This window comes from Pristis pectinata, chromosome 18, assembly GCF_009764475.1.
Source record: "Pristis pectinata isolate sPriPec2 chromosome 18, sPriPec2.1.pri, whole genome shotgun sequence".
NCBI classification, from domain to species: domain Eukaryota; kingdom Metazoa; phylum Chordata; class Chondrichthyes; order Rhinopristiformes; family Pristidae; genus Pristis; species Pristis pectinata.
Genome location: NC_067422.1, coordinates 16,022,650 through 16,043,581, shown reverse-complemented (window position 1 = coordinate 16,043,581; position 20,932 = coordinate 16,022,650). Strand labels below are relative to the sequence as shown.

The following is a 20,932-nucleotide window of genomic DNA, read 5'->3' as shown; positions in this document are numbered from 1 at the left end:
GGGAGGAAAAGGTGAACAGTAATAAGTTTCTGGCCAGTGATATAGTACGATTCAAACCTAAAAGTGTATAACATTACAAATTTTACACTTCTATTTTCAACATAAATGGAATTCAGAGAATATATCTTTATTGTTTATGTTCATACAAACTAGAAGCAGACCACTCAGCCCCTCAAACCTGCTCTGCCATTTAATATGATCAAGACTGATCTGACCATAATCCAATTTGCACAAAAAGTGTTTTTGTTAGATTAATTATTTGCAATACAGCAAGTACAAGTCAAAACCTTAAGTCATGTCTTTGCAAAGAAAAAGATAACATGTTAAAGCACTGATACTTTGAGACTCAGAGTTGCTCGGTTTAGATTCCCCTGTACTTCCCACTACTCAGAAGATTAACTCAAGACATAAGAAAAACAAACTTCTATGTTCTGTTGGGATTTAAATTAGCAATATATCAGTGAAGTCTAAAAGAACTATTGACTCACAAAAATCCAAAGAACTGGTATTCTGGCAGCAGCACTTCATTTTAAGTGTATTGGAACAAAAGGCTTCAAGTTAAACCCTATGTAGTAGACACAGAATAAGCCCACCATGTGCTGCCACATACATGCAGTAACTGAGAAAATGCATATATAGCAGTCTTAGTTCTCAGATTACATGGAAAGTTCAAGGCATCCTCCAAAGGCATTGAGTTTGTAGGTGAATTTCACCAATGTCACTTATATGTACTATTAACATGCAAGGTTAGGGAGTAAAGGAGAGAGAGAAGTCAAACAATGCAAGCCACATAGATTATAATGGATCTGAATTTAATTTTTGGGGTTGGATTAAAGGTTCCAGCATTTGTTAAAGCTTTTGCAAAAAAACTTCACTAGAATAAAGAAATGCAAGTGAAATATGGATTTTCAAGATGCTGGGAATATATACATTTCATATTCAATTTTGTTAACATTCACAAGTTCCTCCTTATACAATTTCATCTACCTTGCCATATACTTTATCACAATACTATGGCAGTTCTAACTAACAAACTTGGGATATGAACCACAAGCCTAAGAAGAACTGATTTTGGAAAATAACTAGATAGATCTCCAAGAAACATCTCCAAATAATACTTACTTATCAGCACCACCAGTCAATTTCCGGATGTATGCATGAAAAGACATGTGTTTAACAGGTGGGTCCAGATGATTGAGATAATCTTCATCAAAAGGCTGAAAAATACATACAAAATAGATGAACATAACTACAGCTTACTTCAAAATGGTTTGCATTATTTGTGTAAACAAAATCAATCAGTACATGAACACCAATAAACATCAATTCAAGTGTGATTAATCCAAGTGGGGTGATTTTGAACAAACAGATACAGGTCCAATTTTGCTATTAAAGCCAGATATATGTACTTTAAAACAAAAACAAAACTGCATCTATTTACCACTCATATTGCAAAAAATAACCCTCTCTCTGATTTTGTTTTCTGAAAGTTATTTAATTTTAAAATCTCAGTAAGCAAATAATGAATCTCCCCAAAAACAGAAAGGTAGCTACTCAGAAATTCCTGGCAGTATTGACCCACTGATGGTCACCTACCATCCACCTGCTAGGAGGGCACTTTCCTAGAAAAGATATTCCAACAACAGCAGCTTCCTAATAAAGCCAAATCTGAGATAGTGCAGAGACTTCCAGTTGTAAAAAACATCACATATTACGATCGGTACAAGCCGCATTCACAGAAATGCCTTGGCAGCAGATGTGCTTTGAAAATCTAATCTTCTCCCCTCAGGGTCAAGACAAACCTAACCATCCAAATGTGAACAAATTCAACCATTCACATGTGCAGGGATTTTTAATGAAAAAGTTAGACAAGAGTTACAAGAAATATTTATTGTCCAAAACATTTACCTATTTTTCTTAAGATACAATGGTCTCTGCCTCAAATTGTTCTCTGTACAAAACAATGAATGCAATTTCTGCCGATGTCAAAAGAAATTTTTATTCCATGACAATTTCAAATTATAATCTTTCATCAACTCACTCCATAAAGAAAATGTCTTTTCCAAGTTAACCCATCAACATCCTTCATAAGTATAAAAATCCTCCATCACAATTTCTTTTGACCTTTTCTGACCCAGCACAAGTCAGACCCAGTACTTTATTTATACTTCCCCATTATTGGCATCATCCTAGCAAATCTTCATGATACACTCTTTGGGTTTAACACCCCTCCTACAAGTTGGCTAGTAAAACTGCAAATGTGCCCAACCATTGCTTGTACAAGTCTATTTTTGCTCATCATCTATTCATGTTTTTAATTATGGCCTCACCTATTTTTTCTAAGAAATACAGTTTTGAACACCAAAATTCTCCTGTTTATGCACAATGAATATATGCTCCCATTCCTTAGCTGTGCTCACAAAATGAACTTCCACATTGTCTGAAGTACAGCCTCTGTTCAAGTTCACAACTGATGTTTTCTCCAATTCGAGAAATGCGATTGCTTTAGAACGCAAGCTTAGTGAGATTTTAGAGTCATAATCACTTCTCTAAAATTAATTTTTGTACATGTGGATCGCAATTCTCTCAGATATTTCAAAATATAGCTTTTTAAATGTCTGATATTTCAGCATGCACTTTAATCTTCCATGCACGTTCTAATTTATGTGTCACAGTCTCTAAAATGTTCACATATGCAATTAAAAATTTTGCTAGTTTTTTTTCTTTGTTTGCTAGTGACAACTCTTCAACGTTACTGGCTGTTCAGCATGCTTGATATCACTGGATGCCAAGGATTCCCTTGAAAGGACACCTGGCACAAAACAACATTAGAAAAGGGGAAGCCCATATCACAGATCGCCAGATATTTGCGGCCAACTTTGTCAAGGTTAGTGGCGAGCAGTATTCCTTTGAGGCTGACCTTAGAATCAAGGCCACTTAAGTCATCTTTATCCTGATCACTTTCCAGCATACACACAATTTAACATTTTCAAGTAGGCAGTATGGGTTTGTAGGAATTTCAGGGCAAGGAAAGGCTGTTAAGACTTTGGGATTAAATCTTTAGTATAACAGATCATCGGCGGATGGGTGTTGGTGATGGAGGGAAGGGACTTGAAGCACCAATTGATATCTTTTCCGAGCCTGTGTGTTACCAGTATTTCTTGATATAATATCAGACACTCAGCATCTGTTCTACCAACTACCATGAAACTGGCCTTATAATTCTCATTTGTTATTTGCATTCTTCGGTCCTTCCCTTGTGTTTAATTATCTACAATTTTTCTTTTTGTATCAGCAAGTACTCAATAGGAAAAGCAGTTATCATCCAATACTTTGTTCCATAACTCCTCTTCTCATTTTTCCTACCAGTATCTTCCCACAAAGCCTTTGTTAATTTTTGCACTCAAAGCACGAGAGCTATTTTTGCCTAAGGTTTCTATATGTATCATTTCCTAGTTTTTATTTCCCTTTACAGTAATCTCTTTCAGCAACTCCCCCAATTCTCCCCTTTCCTGCCCCATTTCTTTTTCCAATACTAATCCCCTTTCATTTTAAAAAAGATTGGCAGTGTTCAGCAAAGAGATTGAGAAGCAAATGCAAATTATTTTCAAGAAGAAACTAGGCAACACAGGTAAAGGCTAAGGAACATTTTATACAGACCAATAATAAAGAAAGATCGGGCTAATAAATCATTATAATTTGTCTTTATCTGGATTGAAAACAAATTGAAAACTAAAATATTACACTTCAAGGGTTGTTAACAATATAAGCAAAATTCCACATTACTGCTTGAAGTATCTGGAAAAAAATGTGAATTGCAAGCTACATCTTATCACTGTCACTTGGCACCTACGTAGCCTAGGCTGCATTAACAGCTTACTGAATTATACATCAAAATCAATTGTCACTAAATTCCATTATCACAAACTACACGACTAATATGATGGCATCAACAACCCCAAGAGAGGGATTGATTTTTGTTCTAAACTGACAGCATTTGTCTGTACAGTACTCTCCCAGAAACATAAGAAATCGATTTGAGGAGACGGTTAAGTGCATGCTAACCGAAAAACAAAAGCAGAAAATGCACAGTACTCTAAAGGGTTTTACAATTGTTTTGCTAGCACAAAAATCACAGGATAAAAAAAATAGGTAAAGTGTGAATAAGTCTGTAGACTAAAAACAGAATAAATATCCAGTCTCCTTTCAGAAGGGACATCATATCTTAAGTGGGTGTTAACCCAAGTTAAAATGTTGTCATAACACCAATTAATATTTTAGCCACCAGTGAAAATAGCTACCAATTCAAAATGCTTATTATATTAGCAGAAAAAGGGTTCTACAAGATGCCACACTTAAAATTTTTTAGCTTCTGGTGTGAATTTCAATACTATTTCAGGACTCAATACGCTCAATGCATATTTGAATAAGAACTAGTTAGTTTGGGGAAAAGAAAAGTCCCTTATTGGCATTTTTTGGAAAGTGCACAGAGGTTGAACATTTAGGCAAAATGAGGCAAAAATTAATTTTAAAAAAATGTTCATATCTGTACTACACAGATTAATTAATGCCCTTTAAGACCAAAGATATTAGGGCAATCAACTTCAGTGGAATGACAGCAATGGTTTTCAGGATGATATTCCCCTCAAATACAAATATTGGATTTCAGATTCACTATTAGCACACTAGGAGAAATGTCCTTGCAATATAGCAATACCAAAAGCATCTCACACTGCCACGATCAATATTCCTGAGATAAGCTTCCATATTCTGAAAAAGATACATTGGTTTCCAAGCAGAATGGCTGCTAAGACTTCCTTACCTCCAACGGTACACAGTGAACACATTTGCCCAGTGCACCATGCCGACACCTACGAGAAACACAAATCAAAATGCTTAGAGTTCTTGGGGTACAATTTGATTTGGACAAAACTCCAGTTACTTCCTTCAAAAATTTTCCACATGGAACCAAAGTATAATTTATTACTGTTACCACCTTCGGAGTTTAATTTTGGGACACAATTACAAGTACTGGCTCAATTCCTTTTGCACAGATTGATTAGTCAAGATAAAGTTATGAATAGGGCAGATTAAGATGGCTAACTTTAACAGTGTTATCAATCAACTGATCTGATCATTAGCCAGTGGCCTTCAATGTCTGAATTCGGGAGAGGGGAGGGAGAGAGGGAGAACTGGTTGGGGGATACAAGCAAAGTGGGTGTTACTGAACTCTCAGCCAGAGTCCTGGACTATTGAGTCAGAAACAGAACCTTGAATCCCACCAAGTGGTATATGTGAAAGTTAAATTCAAGGAATTAAATAAATCTGGAATATCACAACAACAAAGCCACAAAATCACCAGATCATCATTAACAGCGATCTGATCTACTAACGTCCTTGAAGGAAGCAAACCTACTGGCCTTGTCTAGTTTGGACCATATGTGACTCCAAATCCACGACTTTTAATTGGTTCCTCAATTCAGGAGCAATCATGGATTGTCAATAAATGCTGATATGCCAACAACATGCACATTCCATGAGCAAATAAATAAGAAATCAAATAGTGATATTCAATTCATCCCAATTCATAAGAATTAACCATGTTAGACTCTAATATCCCCATAATAGAAATAAATTAACACGTGAGTATCCCCAGTTATGCAAACCAAACAGCTACTAAACCCAGTTTATATTTTTAATTTTTACCAACAATACAATTTAAGCTTTAAAATTTAGGGGTTCACAAGCACAACACAATGGCCTCAGAGTTATTAACACAAGTTCAGTAATACACAACACAAATATATTTTCTCAGTTACTATTCCAAAACAGTGAGTGCTGATTAGTCAGTGGCAAAAGATCAGAAGATTGGATGAAGATTTGTGCAAAAGCACCTGTTTTAAGAACTGGTTTAAAAAGCATGACAATGCCCTAACAGAAGCTACTCAATTGTTCTGACTATGGATAATGAGTGAAGAGGAGAAAGGCGAATAATTTAAAAGGAGAGCAAGTAAATCCTCTAAGTGGTTAAACCTTGGGTAGAGAAATTATTCTTGTAGCTAGAGAACTTCAGTTTATGAAATTAGAAGAATTAAGATCAAATCCTATCAATGTACCATGATATGATTTATAAAACAATTAATGCTATTCTATAGATTTCTGTTCAGAAAGTCTTACTGTTGGTGGTCCCTGTTTCTATAAATCTTCCCATCTTGTTTGATTAAATACTGGTCAATTTCATCCTCCACAATATTCAGTGCAGACGGGGTTAAAACCCGTGGCCCTCCTTGAGCCTGGGATGAAGTCTCCATGACCTGAGTAGAAGTCCCAGCATCACTTGATGGAAAGAGGTACAGCAAGTCTCCATGTCTAAGGGAAGATATTAATAATAAAATCAAGGACAGATAATCACATTACAATGGTCCACTTTAAAGCACTCCTATAGGCAAACAAAACCCTTGATACTTTTAAAAACCCAAACTTCCCTTCAAATATTGCCATGCATAGCAGGTAAAGATTTTTTTTTAAAAAAGAGAAAAGCGGCTCAAAAATACATACCAACAAACTTCATTGCAGATAAATGTTTTGGGCTTATTTTCATTAGTACCCATAGATAATTGGAGAAGTCTTTGTCTGGATATTATTTGATAAAATATCCAAATCTCATGTTTCTTTATACACATTACTAAATCTACGGTTCAATGTTTAGGGCATGAATGGAAAACAGACCTCCCATTATTTCTCAATATTAATTATCTTCAGCATTCCCTACACTTTGGGGCTACAGTAGCTCCTAGATAAAGGGGAAAAAAAAAATCAGAACAGTGCCTCTTGATCTAATTGTTATCCAGTGGCTTTCAATGGAATTGGTTGTGTTTGTATTGGGCTTAAACTTTAAACCAGGGTGCGATGACTTCCCAGCTGGTAAAGAACCCGATCTAATACAAGAACAGAGTGTTTTTTTTAAATGTATATTTAACATAACTGAAAATGGTTGTCGCATAACCATAATGATTATTTACATGAATTCAAAATACTCCAGTATGAGATTTTGTTCATTTTTCCCTGCAAACAAAATACTATGTTGATTTTATTGCTTTCCATTTGAAAATAGCAATTAAAGTTGTAATAGCTAAATGTCAACTGCATTCACTTCCTCTTATAAATATGTAGTCTACAATCTAGTTCTTCACACACAATAGAAGGACATCTTTTTTCTGTATGAGAATAGAAGAGATTAAAAACTCCTCACCTTCTATTCCATTAGGGCAACTTCAGTCAAGGAAAACATGTGCAAGTGTCTCTGCCCAACGACACACTAATTTAACTTCCATCAAATTAATTAAGCAGGCATATTTTTAAAACAAAATCTTGATTTTACTGAAATAGTGGAGACAATATATTCCATAATTATGTATATTCTCTGTAAAGTTGCCAACAACTGTTGCCTTACACAACTTTTGTTTGAATAAGCAACCCTTTTGAAAGAATCACTTTCTCAATCATACTTGTGAAGTGTGAATAAATTACAAAAAAAATCTAATAGCCAAATTGATCAGAGGGAAGCAACAAGTCCACTTTAACACTGCTACATTTCATTGTCAAAAACTTTGTTGTGACATATTTAAAGCTTCACTTGATCAAACATTTCATTCCACACTTTTGGTTGTTTGAAAACTGCTCAAGTAAAAATGGACAAATACCAATACGCACTTGATTTTAAGCAAAGAGAGTGATTTACTCGTTGTAGGGGAGATCTCTCCTGTTTTATTTCTGTTAAGATATACAGAAAAGCCATTGTTGGAACAGCCAAATTCCTTTGCAACCTAAAAAGAAAATAATATCTAAATTACAATTCAAATGTAAAAAGTAAAAACCTTATGACATTTTGCAAGCTTTGATTTACTGTAAATGTGCAGCTACTGACCCACATTTACATACCTACCTACTTGTGTGATAATAAGCAAATCTCTTCTGTGGACTATTAACCTTTTTTCTCCCCAACTTACTCAACACAATCAGACTGAGCAAAAGCACAAAAACTGTTTCCAACTCAGCAAACTAATTCCAGCATTAGTAGCTACCAAGATCTAGAGTTCAGTATTCAAAACATGGCAATTTCCTTTGTTTTAAAATACGAAAGGCTCTCATGTTTTGATTTTCTAGTGTTTAACAGCCCAAATCAAAAACATAAAATATACCAGAAAATAATATGCTTTCCATAAATTTACATTTAATGTGATAAATAATTTCAAGTTTAACATCACGGGGGAACAGGAGAGAGCGACTCCATCACAGCAGTACACATATCCCCAAAAGACATTTATTATTCAGTGATGCCTCTACCCTTCTTAATCTGCTTCATGGCAACTTCACAAAACTCACTTCATCAATCAAACAAATCTGTACCAGTGCATTAAAGGCAATGATGAATTTCACTGATGTCTGCCGTTGTTGAGAGATGCTTCTGAGGTATGTGAAATGAACTATGTTTTCCAAGGTCTTGCTGTGAACCTTTATTATTGAAGGACAGTGTTGTGCAGCAGGGACAGATTGTTAGAGGATCTTTTCCTCATGAATGTTGCTTCTGAGACCCTCTCTCTCATGCACTTCAGTGACCAATGATGGCTTGGAGCTTGGCAAGAGTTGCCACTGAGAGCTGAATGCCCTTAGTCCTGGGGCACAGTTGCTATACAGTGAATAGTTTGTTTCCCCTTAGTTCTGAAGATTAGCTCCACTCCCACAGGAGTTTTGAAGAAGGTGAAATGTAACAGTGTGGCAAAAAAAGATGGAGAATAAGTGTCAGGGCAAGAACACAAGCCATTGTGAAAGAGAAGTAAAATTGCAATGAATTTCTGTAGGCAGATGGATTTGGGGAGTGTTTCTAACTTTATCGTTTGGGAGTGACTGAGGTTTTAGTGAGGTCAAAGGCGGCCACAAATATAGTTTTCACACAGGGAAGATCATGCCCTCTGTAGCTCTGGATGGATGGAATCCACACCTAGTTGGGAAGCAGCTCTTCGATCACCAGGATGAGGTAGATAAGGACAATCCAAGTGACAACTTGCTGTTTTGCAGATAGCAGTGAGATGCCTCTGAAATTACAGCTTCGGCATGCACTCATTGGGCTGAAGGACCTGTATCCGTGCTGTATTATTCCATGGCACTATGCTCTACGTTGGACTTCTCTCCCTTCATGAAGATGCCATATATCATGTCTATCCCCAGCATATGCTCCTTTTCCCAGAAGTGAGCAATGAGATTGTGGATTTGTGACTAAAGCTCTTCACTGGTAAGGTTTAGAACTTCAACAAGGATGCTGTTTGCTCCCAAGGCCTTGTTATTTTTATTTTGAGATGAGTTATGACCTTTTTAACCCTGTCCATCAAGAATGGTGGTAAGGCTGGCCCAAGAAGGTTGCTTTCAGATGGAGTCAAGGGTGCTTACATAAAGGACAAAGTTACAGATGAGGAGGTCTTCAAAATGCTCATTCCAGTGGGCACTGACTGGCTCTCTCCCTAATTAGTTCACCCCAATTCCTAGCTCTCAGAGGAGCAAGGTCTTGACAGCACTGAAGAACCCACACACAACATGACGGTCAGCAAGTGCTGAGCCTCCAGCATTCTCTACAGCAACCCTCTATTCTTTGGGTCATGGGTTTTCTGCTGGACCTCTGTCTTTAGCTGCCAGAAAAATTGTTTCTTTTTCTTTGAGGAATGAAGGGGCTTCAAAATCTGGAACACCTTATCTCTGCAGTAACCTAGCTCCTGGACTTCCTGGTTAATCACATCAACCCAGACCCCACTATCAAGAAAAATCACGTCAAGAGTGTTTTCAGGGCTGCCAATTATGGTAGACTTCAGGGCAGCCATTAACTGCAGACACTGTGACTCCCATAGGCTGGGAGTTGACAGGTTGCCTGTGTTGTCTGAGAAGAGCTGACTTTATGGGGACCAGTAAAGCTTCAATATTGATCCACTTGCAGCAACGGTGTGTTGACACTAATGTTTTGAGGCCAGGTTGATAGAGGTAACAGAGAGAATTAGGCACTGGTCAGGCCAGCAGTTAATGCTACCCATCATGGCACAATGACTTGGACATCTGAAGTTCTTTGCTTGGATGACATTAACAGCCAAATAGATATGAGTGCCTTGGCTCAAGCCACACAACCAACACACATTTCTGACTCTAACTCTATTGCATACCCAGCTGATGTTCGTATCCCCTGGCTCCAGCAAATTACCCAACCTCCATTCCCAACCCCTGGCTGAAACCGTACACATGGCCAAGTTCCTGATCCCTCCCATCCAGTGTAGAGAACCACTGTCATAACATTTTTGGAAGAAATTCTCTGTACTCAATATTATAAAACACAGGAACTTTGCAGAAGGTATAAAAAAAATTGCTATAATATCAAAAGAAAACTCCACAGGAACACCTGACACTGCTCGCACAAAACCACTGAAGTCGAGGATACTTCAGGGCAGCAAGGTACAGCCACCACATCCAGAAGAGGCAAGTGCAGATACCTTTGGGCTACAATTGCAGTTGGTAGGGGCACGTCAGCAAGACCTATCAGGTCACAAATTATAAGACCAGCATAATTAAAAACCCATGAATTCAGGAAGTACTTTGTTACAAAGAAACTGGTTAGAATGTGGAACTCATCATCGTCAGGACTGGCTGAGACCAATGGAATAGATAAGAGAAAAAGGAGTAAAAAGGACATATTGATGAAGTCACACGAAGAAAGTGAAGTTGGCTTGTCCACTATAAATCCCAGCATTGATGGTGCATTGAACAGCCTGTTTCTGACTACAAGTGCTTTGTGATATGATCCTTCATGTATTATTGAATACTAGATGTAAAATATTACATCTGTAAAACCAATTAGCAGAGTCATGTAAGAATTTTTAGTGGAACTGGGACCCTAATAAGATTTAGATATTTAAAAAAGAAATGGGACTTTCAAAGTTCAGTTAACATCTTTGTACAAGATCTTTGAAATATTATGTCCAGTTTTGGTCTCCTCAAGTAAGTGAAATTAAGGCTTTGGAGAAGGGATGAAGGAGGACCACTAACGTAACATACAGTATGGAGCATCTTAGTTACCAAGATAACCTAAAAGACTAGCAATGACTTTGAGAAGCGCACAATGTGCCAGTTGAAGTTTTACCTTAAATAGATCAGGGAAGACCGTTGGTTCCATTTTAGGTTCTGCAAGGTCAGGTTTGATTAGAGGTGGTTCCTTTTCCACAGAACTGTGGACCTTTGGGACAGATTGCTGTCTGTAGTGGAAGTTGATTTGCCAAATTCCTATATGCAAGAACTGAATGCATTTCTGATTGGGGCAAACATCCATTCTAACAGAAGAGAATTCAGGCCAGTGCACTAGTTTCAACAAACTAGATGGGCAGGAAAGAAAATTTACCTATTTTTGTTTCCCCACCTCCCCCCCCCACCAACACAGCTTGTGATTTAATAATCTGGTTTTAACACCTCTTCCAGAGGTCACATTGGTTTAGGTGGCACAGACAGAATAGATTAGAGAATTCTGACCTGTCCATCATCCCATTGGCAACATTAACAAATGCCTGAGTAAAGCAAATAAAAAGTACCCTAGCATTTTCATTTTACAATAGTTATGAGAAGTAATTAAGTGTGTAAACCTAAAGGAAAATACAAAAGTTTAACTTAATTCCTTTGAAACAAACTTCCTATGAAAATAGCTATTGGATTCGACTGTTTTAATTAGTTTTTTTTAACATGTATAGTGTTTAATACACCTCAAGTGGCTGCACAAAGAATGGCTGCTTACTAGCTTATTGGTTCGTCCATCAGGTGAATATGTGGTTTTTTCATTCGTTGGTTTGGCCACAAGTATCTAATAGGTTTTCTGATTGGACTATCGTTAGCTAAGGAGTATCTCTTATCTCAGGTATAAAAGGTGTAGTTTTTTGTTAATCTCTCTTGCTCTCCTCCCCGCTGGCCTGAGCTCATCTTTAGTTCCCTTTGTCTCGGCTCATCAAAGCTAGTGCCATGTGCTCTGTGACTGTTTCTTTGTTTTAAACTTTTCCAATAAAACTTTGTGAAGCACCAAGTTGTTTTCGACTCATTCCTGGACTCCTGAAAGAACCTGTGGATTCGAAAATAACCGGATCCGACATAGCTCATTACCTTTTTCAAAAATTGGGCTCCAGTTTCTCGTTTCCCCACATTAATCCGTTTCATGCCATGTGGTGACTGGATACGAACGATCTGCAAAAAAATTTTAATATGCAAGTACATACAAAAATGCCAAAACTTAAAGCTTTTACAAGAGTGACATTAGATCCTCCATGATGTCCTAGATTAAACTGCAATTAGAGTGTTTCAACACAAAATTAGAGATGACTGTTTAAAATAATTGTCAATGAGACAAGATGGCTTAATAAAGCCCTGAAGACTAAAGTGCAACTCGCTACACAAGTGATGATAAAATCATGGCTGTCGGGTGCTACTTACATGACAGCAGTATGCACAAAAAATGGGAAGAGTTCTTGCTAGAGAAAACTCTTAGAGCTTTCTTTAAGATCAGTAGTAAGTCGCATTACTCTGGTGTTGACCCCACCTAGTGGGTCTAGATATTGACTTGCTGCAGTGAAGAGTATATATCGCAGTACCACAAAATAAGCAGTATAACTGCAACCGAAACTGCATGTTAACAATTAATACCACAGAGACCATTGGCAGACGAACTTGAGTTAGCAGAGTCTGTGGAATTCAATTTTGTCTTAATAAAACAGAGCAAATGGTCAACATAACTTGCCGTTGTCAGCTTGTACTACTCTAACAGTACCCATGTCAAACTACAGAGTTCAGTAAAGATATATTATTTCAATTTTATTTTACAACTTGTTACACAATATTGATAATTTTGTTAGCCACTGATTCACCCACAATTTGTGAACTAGACTTTGCAACACTACAATTTATAAAGACAAAGTGTCCATATGTGAAAGGAATTCCCTGACTTGCCATCTCAAAGTCATGCCATTAAACTGCCAAATGCATTTGTGACAGGTGTTATACCGGATGCCTAATGTTTTAAGTATTGGTTTCTCTAGTCCTCTTTTGTAAAAACAGCATCACTCCTAGGAATTCTAATTTAAATTACTATAAAAGTCACATATCATGTTGGTTGCCTTTTTTTCTACTTCAGTTATTCACATGACAACAGAAGCAGGCCATGCCATGATAGCTAGTTCAATATTTAATAGATAGCATTTCTTTAATTCTACAGAAATTTATTTGGCCTCAGTTTTTACCAGTTAGTTCATCTTCACCGATTTTATTAAAGATGGTCAGGTCAGATTATCCCATAAATTCTGATAAAAAGCACATAAGCAGTTTATCTCAGCAGACATAACTTGTCAGTTTCCACGCTACTGTTGCTGATTAGTTAACCTACCTCATAAGTAATGCTATACTGCCACATTACAGTTTGTGTTTTCTTTCACTGCTTAATGGGCTGGATCTCTCAGAATTTTTCTGGCAATTCCAATTGGACTTTGCACATGCACTTTCAAGAACAGAAGCTTGGGATGAAAGGACAGATGGCACCACAGCTGTCACTAGCCTTCATCACCCAGGTCTAGCCTTGCTGGGATTCCTTGGCATTACACTAGGAAATAGTCTCTCAGATGCTGCACAAGGTCAGATGTGCCGCATCATGAGACTCAATTGATTATAATGGGTATTCTAAGCCTACAGATTTGGAACCAAAAGGGGAAAGTAGATTATATAATTACTTTGCTTCTGTGTAATGTCTTTAAATAAAATTACAGAAAGATTTTTGAATGGGAGGTGGCCATTTTGTCCATCATGGCCCACTGGCTCTGTACCAGAGCAATTTGCTAAATTCTACCCATCAGCCATTTATCCATGTTCTTGCAAGCAGTGCATTCCTGATTCCAACCCATGTAGCATTAAACAGGTTTCTCTCATATCACTCAATTCTATCCCTGTAGCTTCTAGTCTTTGACACATCCAAAGTAAAGAACATCCCACTATCCATTCAGTCCAGATCCCACATCATTTCCATCAAATCTCTCAAGAGCCTTTTCTTCAAAGCAAGCTACCCCAGACCCTCGAATCCATGCTTGTAACTGTAGTTCCTCATCCCAGGAAACATTCTCTTAAATTGTTTTCTGGATCAACTCTAAACATTGGTACTGCCTCAACTAGAGTATTGCAAAGATTCTGCATAACTTGCTTGCAGTTATACTTTATGGCTCTATTGATAAAGCTCAGAAATGTAGGCCTTTTTAAACTGCTTTCTCAACCTGCCATGTTACTTTTAATGATTTGTGTGAACATGCCCCCAGGTCCCTGTGCTCTTGCACCTTTTAGAACAATACTCTTTATTCTATGTTGCTGCTCCTCACTTTTGCTACCAAAGTGTATCATATTTCTCTGCATAAGCAGTTCTGTTTTACTTATTAACTTTACTTTCTAAATAAAAGTTTTAAATTGAAGAAAATAATTGAAAACATTAATATATTTTTAAAATGCTCTGAATGTCAGAGATATTTGAAAGCTTTTGAAGTTATTTACAGCTTTCACAACAGACAAAGCTCTGGACCCAAGTGTTTGCTGTGGAGGCAGGACTTTCACAGCATGCCACTCACAGCCTCTGTTATTCAGCTCATGTCCTTGGGCTCCAGAGTGAAGAGGGTCAGTGAGACATGCATTCCACATCTGGTGGAGGTACTTGTGAGTGTACGGATACAGTCAGTGGCAACTTCAGGCAGAAAGTTGTTCATATAAAGGCATATGATAAACCACCAAATCAATTCAGAGGATTGTTCATTCTGTTTTTGAAATGTGGCTGACCTGTTCTTGGCCAGATGGCTAGGAGATACAAAAATATATATGATACAACAAACAAAAGAAAACCCAAGATTTTTCTTGAGTCTTTCGGTCAACAACAACATTTAAAGAGCCCAATTTTTAAAACCAAATTTATGGCAACTTTTAGAGTGACAAGCAGTTAAGAATATCACAAAGAGTCATACAGCACAGATATGGGCCCTTCAGCCCAACTGGTCCATGCCAAACAAGATTCCCATCTAAGTAACACCTGCGTTTGACCCATATCCCTCTAAACCTTTCCTATCCAATGTACCTATCCAAGTACCTTTTAAAATGTTGTTAATGTAACTGTGATTCAAAACACTGATTGCCCTATATCATTCCATTAAAGGGTACAATCTCCAGAGCAATATTACAGTATACATACATATTACTTCTTTAGGTACAAATAGTGAGTATATGAAATCAAAACTCCAAATTGATGAAACAGTAAATCTAACAAATGTTATACTTGCTTCTGAGGACTGAGAAGTAAGAAGTAGAGTATCACTACATTTGATACAAACAATAACAATGGACAGAAAGCACTGGGGTAATAATTTATAGTCCTGCTAAAGCAGCTTAGTCTGTTGAACAGATCATTAACCAAATAAAAGGAAACTGTAACAAAAGTGATACAATAAACATTCATAAAGGCTGGTAACCTATATTATCTATTTGTAATATAGGTTTCAAATGGGTTTCATATAATTGTGTAAATTTACATGAAACCTATTTGTAACTTGTATTAAAAAGTTTTCATGTAGTTTCTACACAATGACTGAAAATTTATTGCTATATTATTTTTGAAACTGACATCTACTTGCCAATTTTAAAAACATATTTGAAAGACGAAAGTAGGTTTTATTAAATTACTTTTTTGGGAAAACTGATGAATTGTAGCACTGTACAATACTTTTGGGACAGCAGTTGCTTAAGGCAGCCCATCACCTTTTCCAAGAATCTTTCAGGTAGAATCATAGGATTGTTATGGCAGGGAGACCACACAACTCACCGAGTCTGTGGTAGCCGAACGTAGAACAATCTATTCAGTCCTATTTTACTTGTATCTTTCTTCTTGGTCCCTCAACTTTATCTAATCCAATTCTTCCACCTCTAACCTTACTGACAATGAATTCTAGATCCTAAACACTGTCCACGTAAAAAAGATTTTCCTCAAATTCTGTTCTATATCTATACAGGGAGAAGGATGGGGCAAGCATGTGCCATTCATAGCTGCCCACAGTGATTAGAGATAATAATACATTTTTTAAACAAAAAGCAAGAGTACAAACCCAATGAGTGGGGCAATGTAAAAACTAGCAATGAATGATGAAAAATTCATAAGAAAATAAGTTGGCAAAATGTTTCATAAAGACATTCTAAAAGTATGCATAAAAGATAGAAACAAATGTTTACATGGGCCCCTTAAATTATAAATGGAAAGTGAGGAAAAGGATACAAAATTTGTTCAACATTTTGCTCAGTCTTCATTGTAGAAAATACAAATGACAGAAGTAGTGGGAAACCAAGGATCTAATGCAAGAACAAGGCAGCTACTGAGAAACTATTAAAGGTTAGCATTCAGAGGATCTGGGTATCTTCCAATGTGAAACACATAATTATAAACAGGTACAAGCAGCAATTAGGAAAGCAAATAGTATTTTAGACTTTATTGTTAGTGTATGTTAGAATACTGCCTTTGTAAAGGACCGGAGTGTTGGGGATCATTAGAATAGGACATCTTTCAGGAATTACCCGAACAGCAGGCATTAATATAAAAGAGAACAAGCCTTTAAAAAAAACTGTTCAAATGTAAAGTGCAGGCAGTAATCAGTTTTGAAATTAAAAGGACAGCTATATAAACAGTACTATCTGCAGAAAAAAAACAAGATGCCGGAGGAACTCAGCAGGTCATGCAGCATCTGTGGAGAAAAGCAGCAAGTCAATGTTTCAGGTCAGGACCTTTCTTCAGGACTGAAGATAGGAAAAGCGAAAGCCCAATATATAGGGGGGGAAAACAGAGCAGTGATTGGTGGACAAAGGAGGGGAGGCGGGGTGGGCATAAGATGGTGATAGGTAGATGCAGGTATGGAGGCAGGTGGTATGGGGGGGGGTAGGGGAGAGGAAAAGGAAAGGGAAAAAATGGTGAGGAGAAAAAAAAGGGGTTTGGACTTGGGACCACCTGGTCTCTTCTTCCCTTTCCCAGCCTCTTTTTTTTCTCCTCACTATTTTTCCTCTCTCCTTTTCCTCTCCTTCACCTCCCCCCCCCCAAATGCCACCTGCCTCCATACCTTTGACCCATCCCCTGGTGTACCTGCCCTCTCCCACCTATCACTATCTCTTACCTGCATCTACTTATCGCCACCTTGTGCCTACCCCACCTCCCCTCTTTTGTCCACCTTTCACTGCTCTGTTTCCCCCCCTATATATTGGGCTTCCCCTTTTCCTATCTTCAGTCCTGAAGAAGGATTCTGACCTGAAACATTGACCTTTTAACATTAACATTCTGCTTTTCTTCACGGTTGCTGCCTGATCTGCTGAGTTCCTCCAGCATCTTGTTGTTTTTCATCTAGATTCTAGCATCTGCAGTCCTTTTCTACTATCTACAGAGCTGTCCACAGAGCAGAGACTACTGACCCACAGCAGGAGAGTGGCTGATCATGGTTTGTAAACTGACAATGACCATGAGACATTCTCGTATGCATAAGCCAAATGCAAGACAATGGGCTACGTTAATTGGCCTACCTCAAACCAGGTGTCAGACACTTTCAGTTAAGTTATTTTGCATCATTTTGACTATGATCATGGAAGCTTCCAGACCTGACTTAGTTTGTATATTTGTATAATCAATAATTGGTATATTGGTCAGCTCTTCTTGAGTCAGCCCTCACAACCCTAATTTTGGGTGTCTGGGTTCACTGTCCTCAGAAGCTTTTAGACCAACCATGTGAATTACTTTGACCCAGCAAAGGTACTTGAACATTCAGAGGTGTCTTGTCAGTTATACTGTTCCCATTGTAAATGTGCAACTCAGTTGAACCATTTGTCAGATACAAAATATTGAAGCAAACAACGGCATTGTAGCAATTGAAATGGTACTGAATCGCCTGCTGTTTTCTTTGTTCTTTAAGAGTATAAAAACTTGATGTACTTTGAGTTTAGGGAGATTCTACTGAGAGGTCTCCAAGACAATACCTGCTTGTCGTGATGGGCCTTTTGCATCTATCGGCTTCCAGTCTCCAGTGACTCAGGCACAGTAGGAGTACAGTATACAATTTTGGTTCCTGTATCCAAAGGAGTTATACTCGCAGTGCAGAACAGATTCCCTTAAATAATACCCGGCAGGATGAGTTTGACCAATGGAGAGAAATTCAGTAGGTCTACATACAGATGAAAGCCTGTTTCCTTGCACTGGAGAGTCTAGAACAAGGAATCCTTGTCTCAGAATAAAGAGACTGGCCATTTAGTATCACAATGAGGAGAAATTTCTTCTACTTAGAGCAGTTTTGAATTATCATAATTCTCTATCTGAAAATGCCATGCTTAATTGCAAACTCAAAAATGCCTCCAACACACAGGAACAGCAAAACTCTTCAAGCAAGAAGACAAGAAATTCAAAATTTCCATTAATAACTGGGTGAACCCATATGCACTCACAATAGAGGAACTAGTGCAATCACTGCAATGAGTCACAAATGTATCGAGGCTGAGATCCACATGTGCGCTAGGAAGCAGTGTATGGTCCAATGTCCATCTGGCAAATGGACCTGTAGCCACTGTGGGGATGTTTTCCCACTGTGCATCAGGTTCTGCTCCTACATTAATGTCAAGTACAAACGACTTGACTGACTTTGTCACATCGTCTTTCATTCATCATGACAACAGGAATCCTCTTTCTCCCATAGAGACAAGATTAATGGAAACTGCTTTTGCTATTGTACTAATTGAGTCAGTCTTAAATTGGAATGCCCCAGTTTTACATTTACCAGCTTCCCTTCAGAAACAATGTTATAGTCCAATGGACTATTTTTCTTTCCTTGCTTCCTAAATTTCAGTGTTTGAACTGAAAAGTACAAGTTTAAATGGGGAATCGATTAGATTCCAATGCAAAAGTCCATAGCTAAAACATTAACTTGTCTGTTGGTTCACAGATGCTAACCAATCTGCTGAATGTTTGCACAACCTCTTTTCTGATACTGACTTCCATTTGTCTGCCTTGATCCAGTTATTCCATTCTATAATCCCACTCCAGTTCCAGTTTTACTTTTAATTTTCTTTCATTAAAACAGTTTAATATTGACAAGGATACAACAGATTGTCACCTCTAGGAACCGATTACAATATCTATTTTTGCAAGTTTATTATTGTCCTTTTCTGAAGAAAGTTAAGAAATAATGATTCTTTTTCCACTATCTCCCAAATGGAGAATTCTAACTCTCGCCCACAAATCTGCTGTGAAATGGAATATGTACTCTAATTAATTATCCTTATACTCATTGCATTTTTGAAATAGAAAAGGGGATTAATTAAAATAAAATGCTGCTAAGGTGAACACAACTTTCCGTTCTTCCTTAACTTCCCTTCAGTTTGTTGCCCGTTCCAAATGCATGAGCAACCACCAGATGGTTTTAGTTGGAAACAACTATCTGCAAATTTTCCATCCTTTGGTTTACTTGCTCAAATTACAATGACACACTAAGTCCTCCCCACCCAAAAATGCAAACTCATGCTGAATTTAACTCAAGAGGATACCAGCAACTCCAACTAATGCACACCTCCATTCAAGCTGTGCAAACTTAACACAAACCTAGGGTCCTGGTTTACAAAGGGATCAATGAAAGCAGTTAAAAATTGTTAAGCCTGTTAACAAAAGACATAGAAGAATAATTCTGAAAACTACAGAATTAGTTAAATTTGACTAATGCTTCCACTGCTGTGTGTTTAACAGAGTCTAGTGATACTTTTACCAGTTTAGTGCACTATATTGGGCCAAGTGCTCCAAGTACCTCATTCAAAGAAATAATGCTGACAGTCCACACTCAGGATTAGGAAATAAGTACAATTCTTGTGGTTTCATTCTCCACTAATCCACAGGACAGAATAGAGACATAATGACCAGCAAAAAAAAAACTCGACGGGCTGGAGCACCGTGGATTGACGGACTCTGACCATTTTTAGACTATGGGGAGGCGATGCTCAGAGGGGCTGTGCCGTTTATTTGCAAATGGTGGAGGCAATTCTCACACACCTTCCGGCCCACGGCTGCCAGCTCTGCTCCAGGCCCGCGGTTTATTCCCTCAAACTGCTGCCTCACCGCTCTGAACGCGGCGGCCGGGCCGGGCCTTTCCCCCTCACCCGGGCCTGGACAAGCTGACAACCAAGGCTGGGAGTGAGTCAGTCAGGCCCGGGCGGCGGGACGCCCGACCTCGGACGGTTACTCACGATATTCTCCGCCATGCCGCTCCTCCACCGGTCCTTTTACCGAAAAGATTAGCTTCAAATTTCTCCGTCACTCCGAGTGCCACCCGAAAAAGCAACCGCCGCCGCGCACTAGTGCGGTGTAAACAGATCCGCCGCACATATAGTCCCCTCCGCACCAGAACCCTGCAACTAATCGCAATGCACAGTGCAGTCTCACTATGGTCTTCGCAGCTTAGTCACAAACTATTACACGTTGCATCTACATAATATTAATTACATTTGTGCAGATTACCCGTAAATCTCATATTTATGGATTTATATGCAAATATAATTAGTAATTGGATTAGATTTTATCCACAAATCATTGCCAAAATAACACTAATGAAACGTTCAGGCTAACGTTTTTCTTTTTGTGTATAATATGTAGTTAGAGGAAAGCAGGAGTTATTGCATCAATGAGATAACTTCCTGCAAATGTAATGGAAAGTGGTGTGGTCAAAAAGTTATCTTAATTGGAAATATTTTGAAAAAGGAATTGAAAGGCAAAACAAAACAGCAGATGCTGGAAATCTGAAATAAAAGCAGAAAATTCCGGGGCTACTCAAGGAAATGAATG

The 20,932-nt window shown here is 38.0% G+C and overlaps 1 protein-coding gene across 1 annotated transcript in view; it reads right to left on the bottom strand.

The window, feature by feature from the left end:
- nploc4 (NPL4 homolog, ubiquitin recognition factor) overlaps positions 1-20,711 on the bottom strand; it is a 57,014-nt gene extending 36,303 nt beyond the window's left edge. Inside the window, exons 1-7 of the mRNA XM_052032659.1 lie at positions 20,609-20,711; positions 20,338-20,505; positions 12,178-12,258; positions 7,714-7,826; positions 6,178-6,369; positions 4,823-4,871; positions 1,123-1,217 (exon numbers count right to left, since the gene is read on the bottom strand). Of these exons, the coding sequence (XP_051888619.1) occupies positions 1,123-1,217; positions 4,823-4,871; positions 6,178-6,369; positions 7,714-7,826; positions 12,178-12,258; positions 20,338-20,352 (545 nt within the window). The 5' untranslated portion in view covers positions 20,353-20,505; positions 20,609-20,711. The remainder of the gene's footprint in view (positions 1-1,122; positions 1,218-4,822; positions 4,872-6,177; positions 6,370-7,713; positions 7,827-12,177; positions 12,259-20,337; positions 20,506-20,608) is intronic.
- Positions 20,712-20,932: the final 221 nt, after the last annotated feature.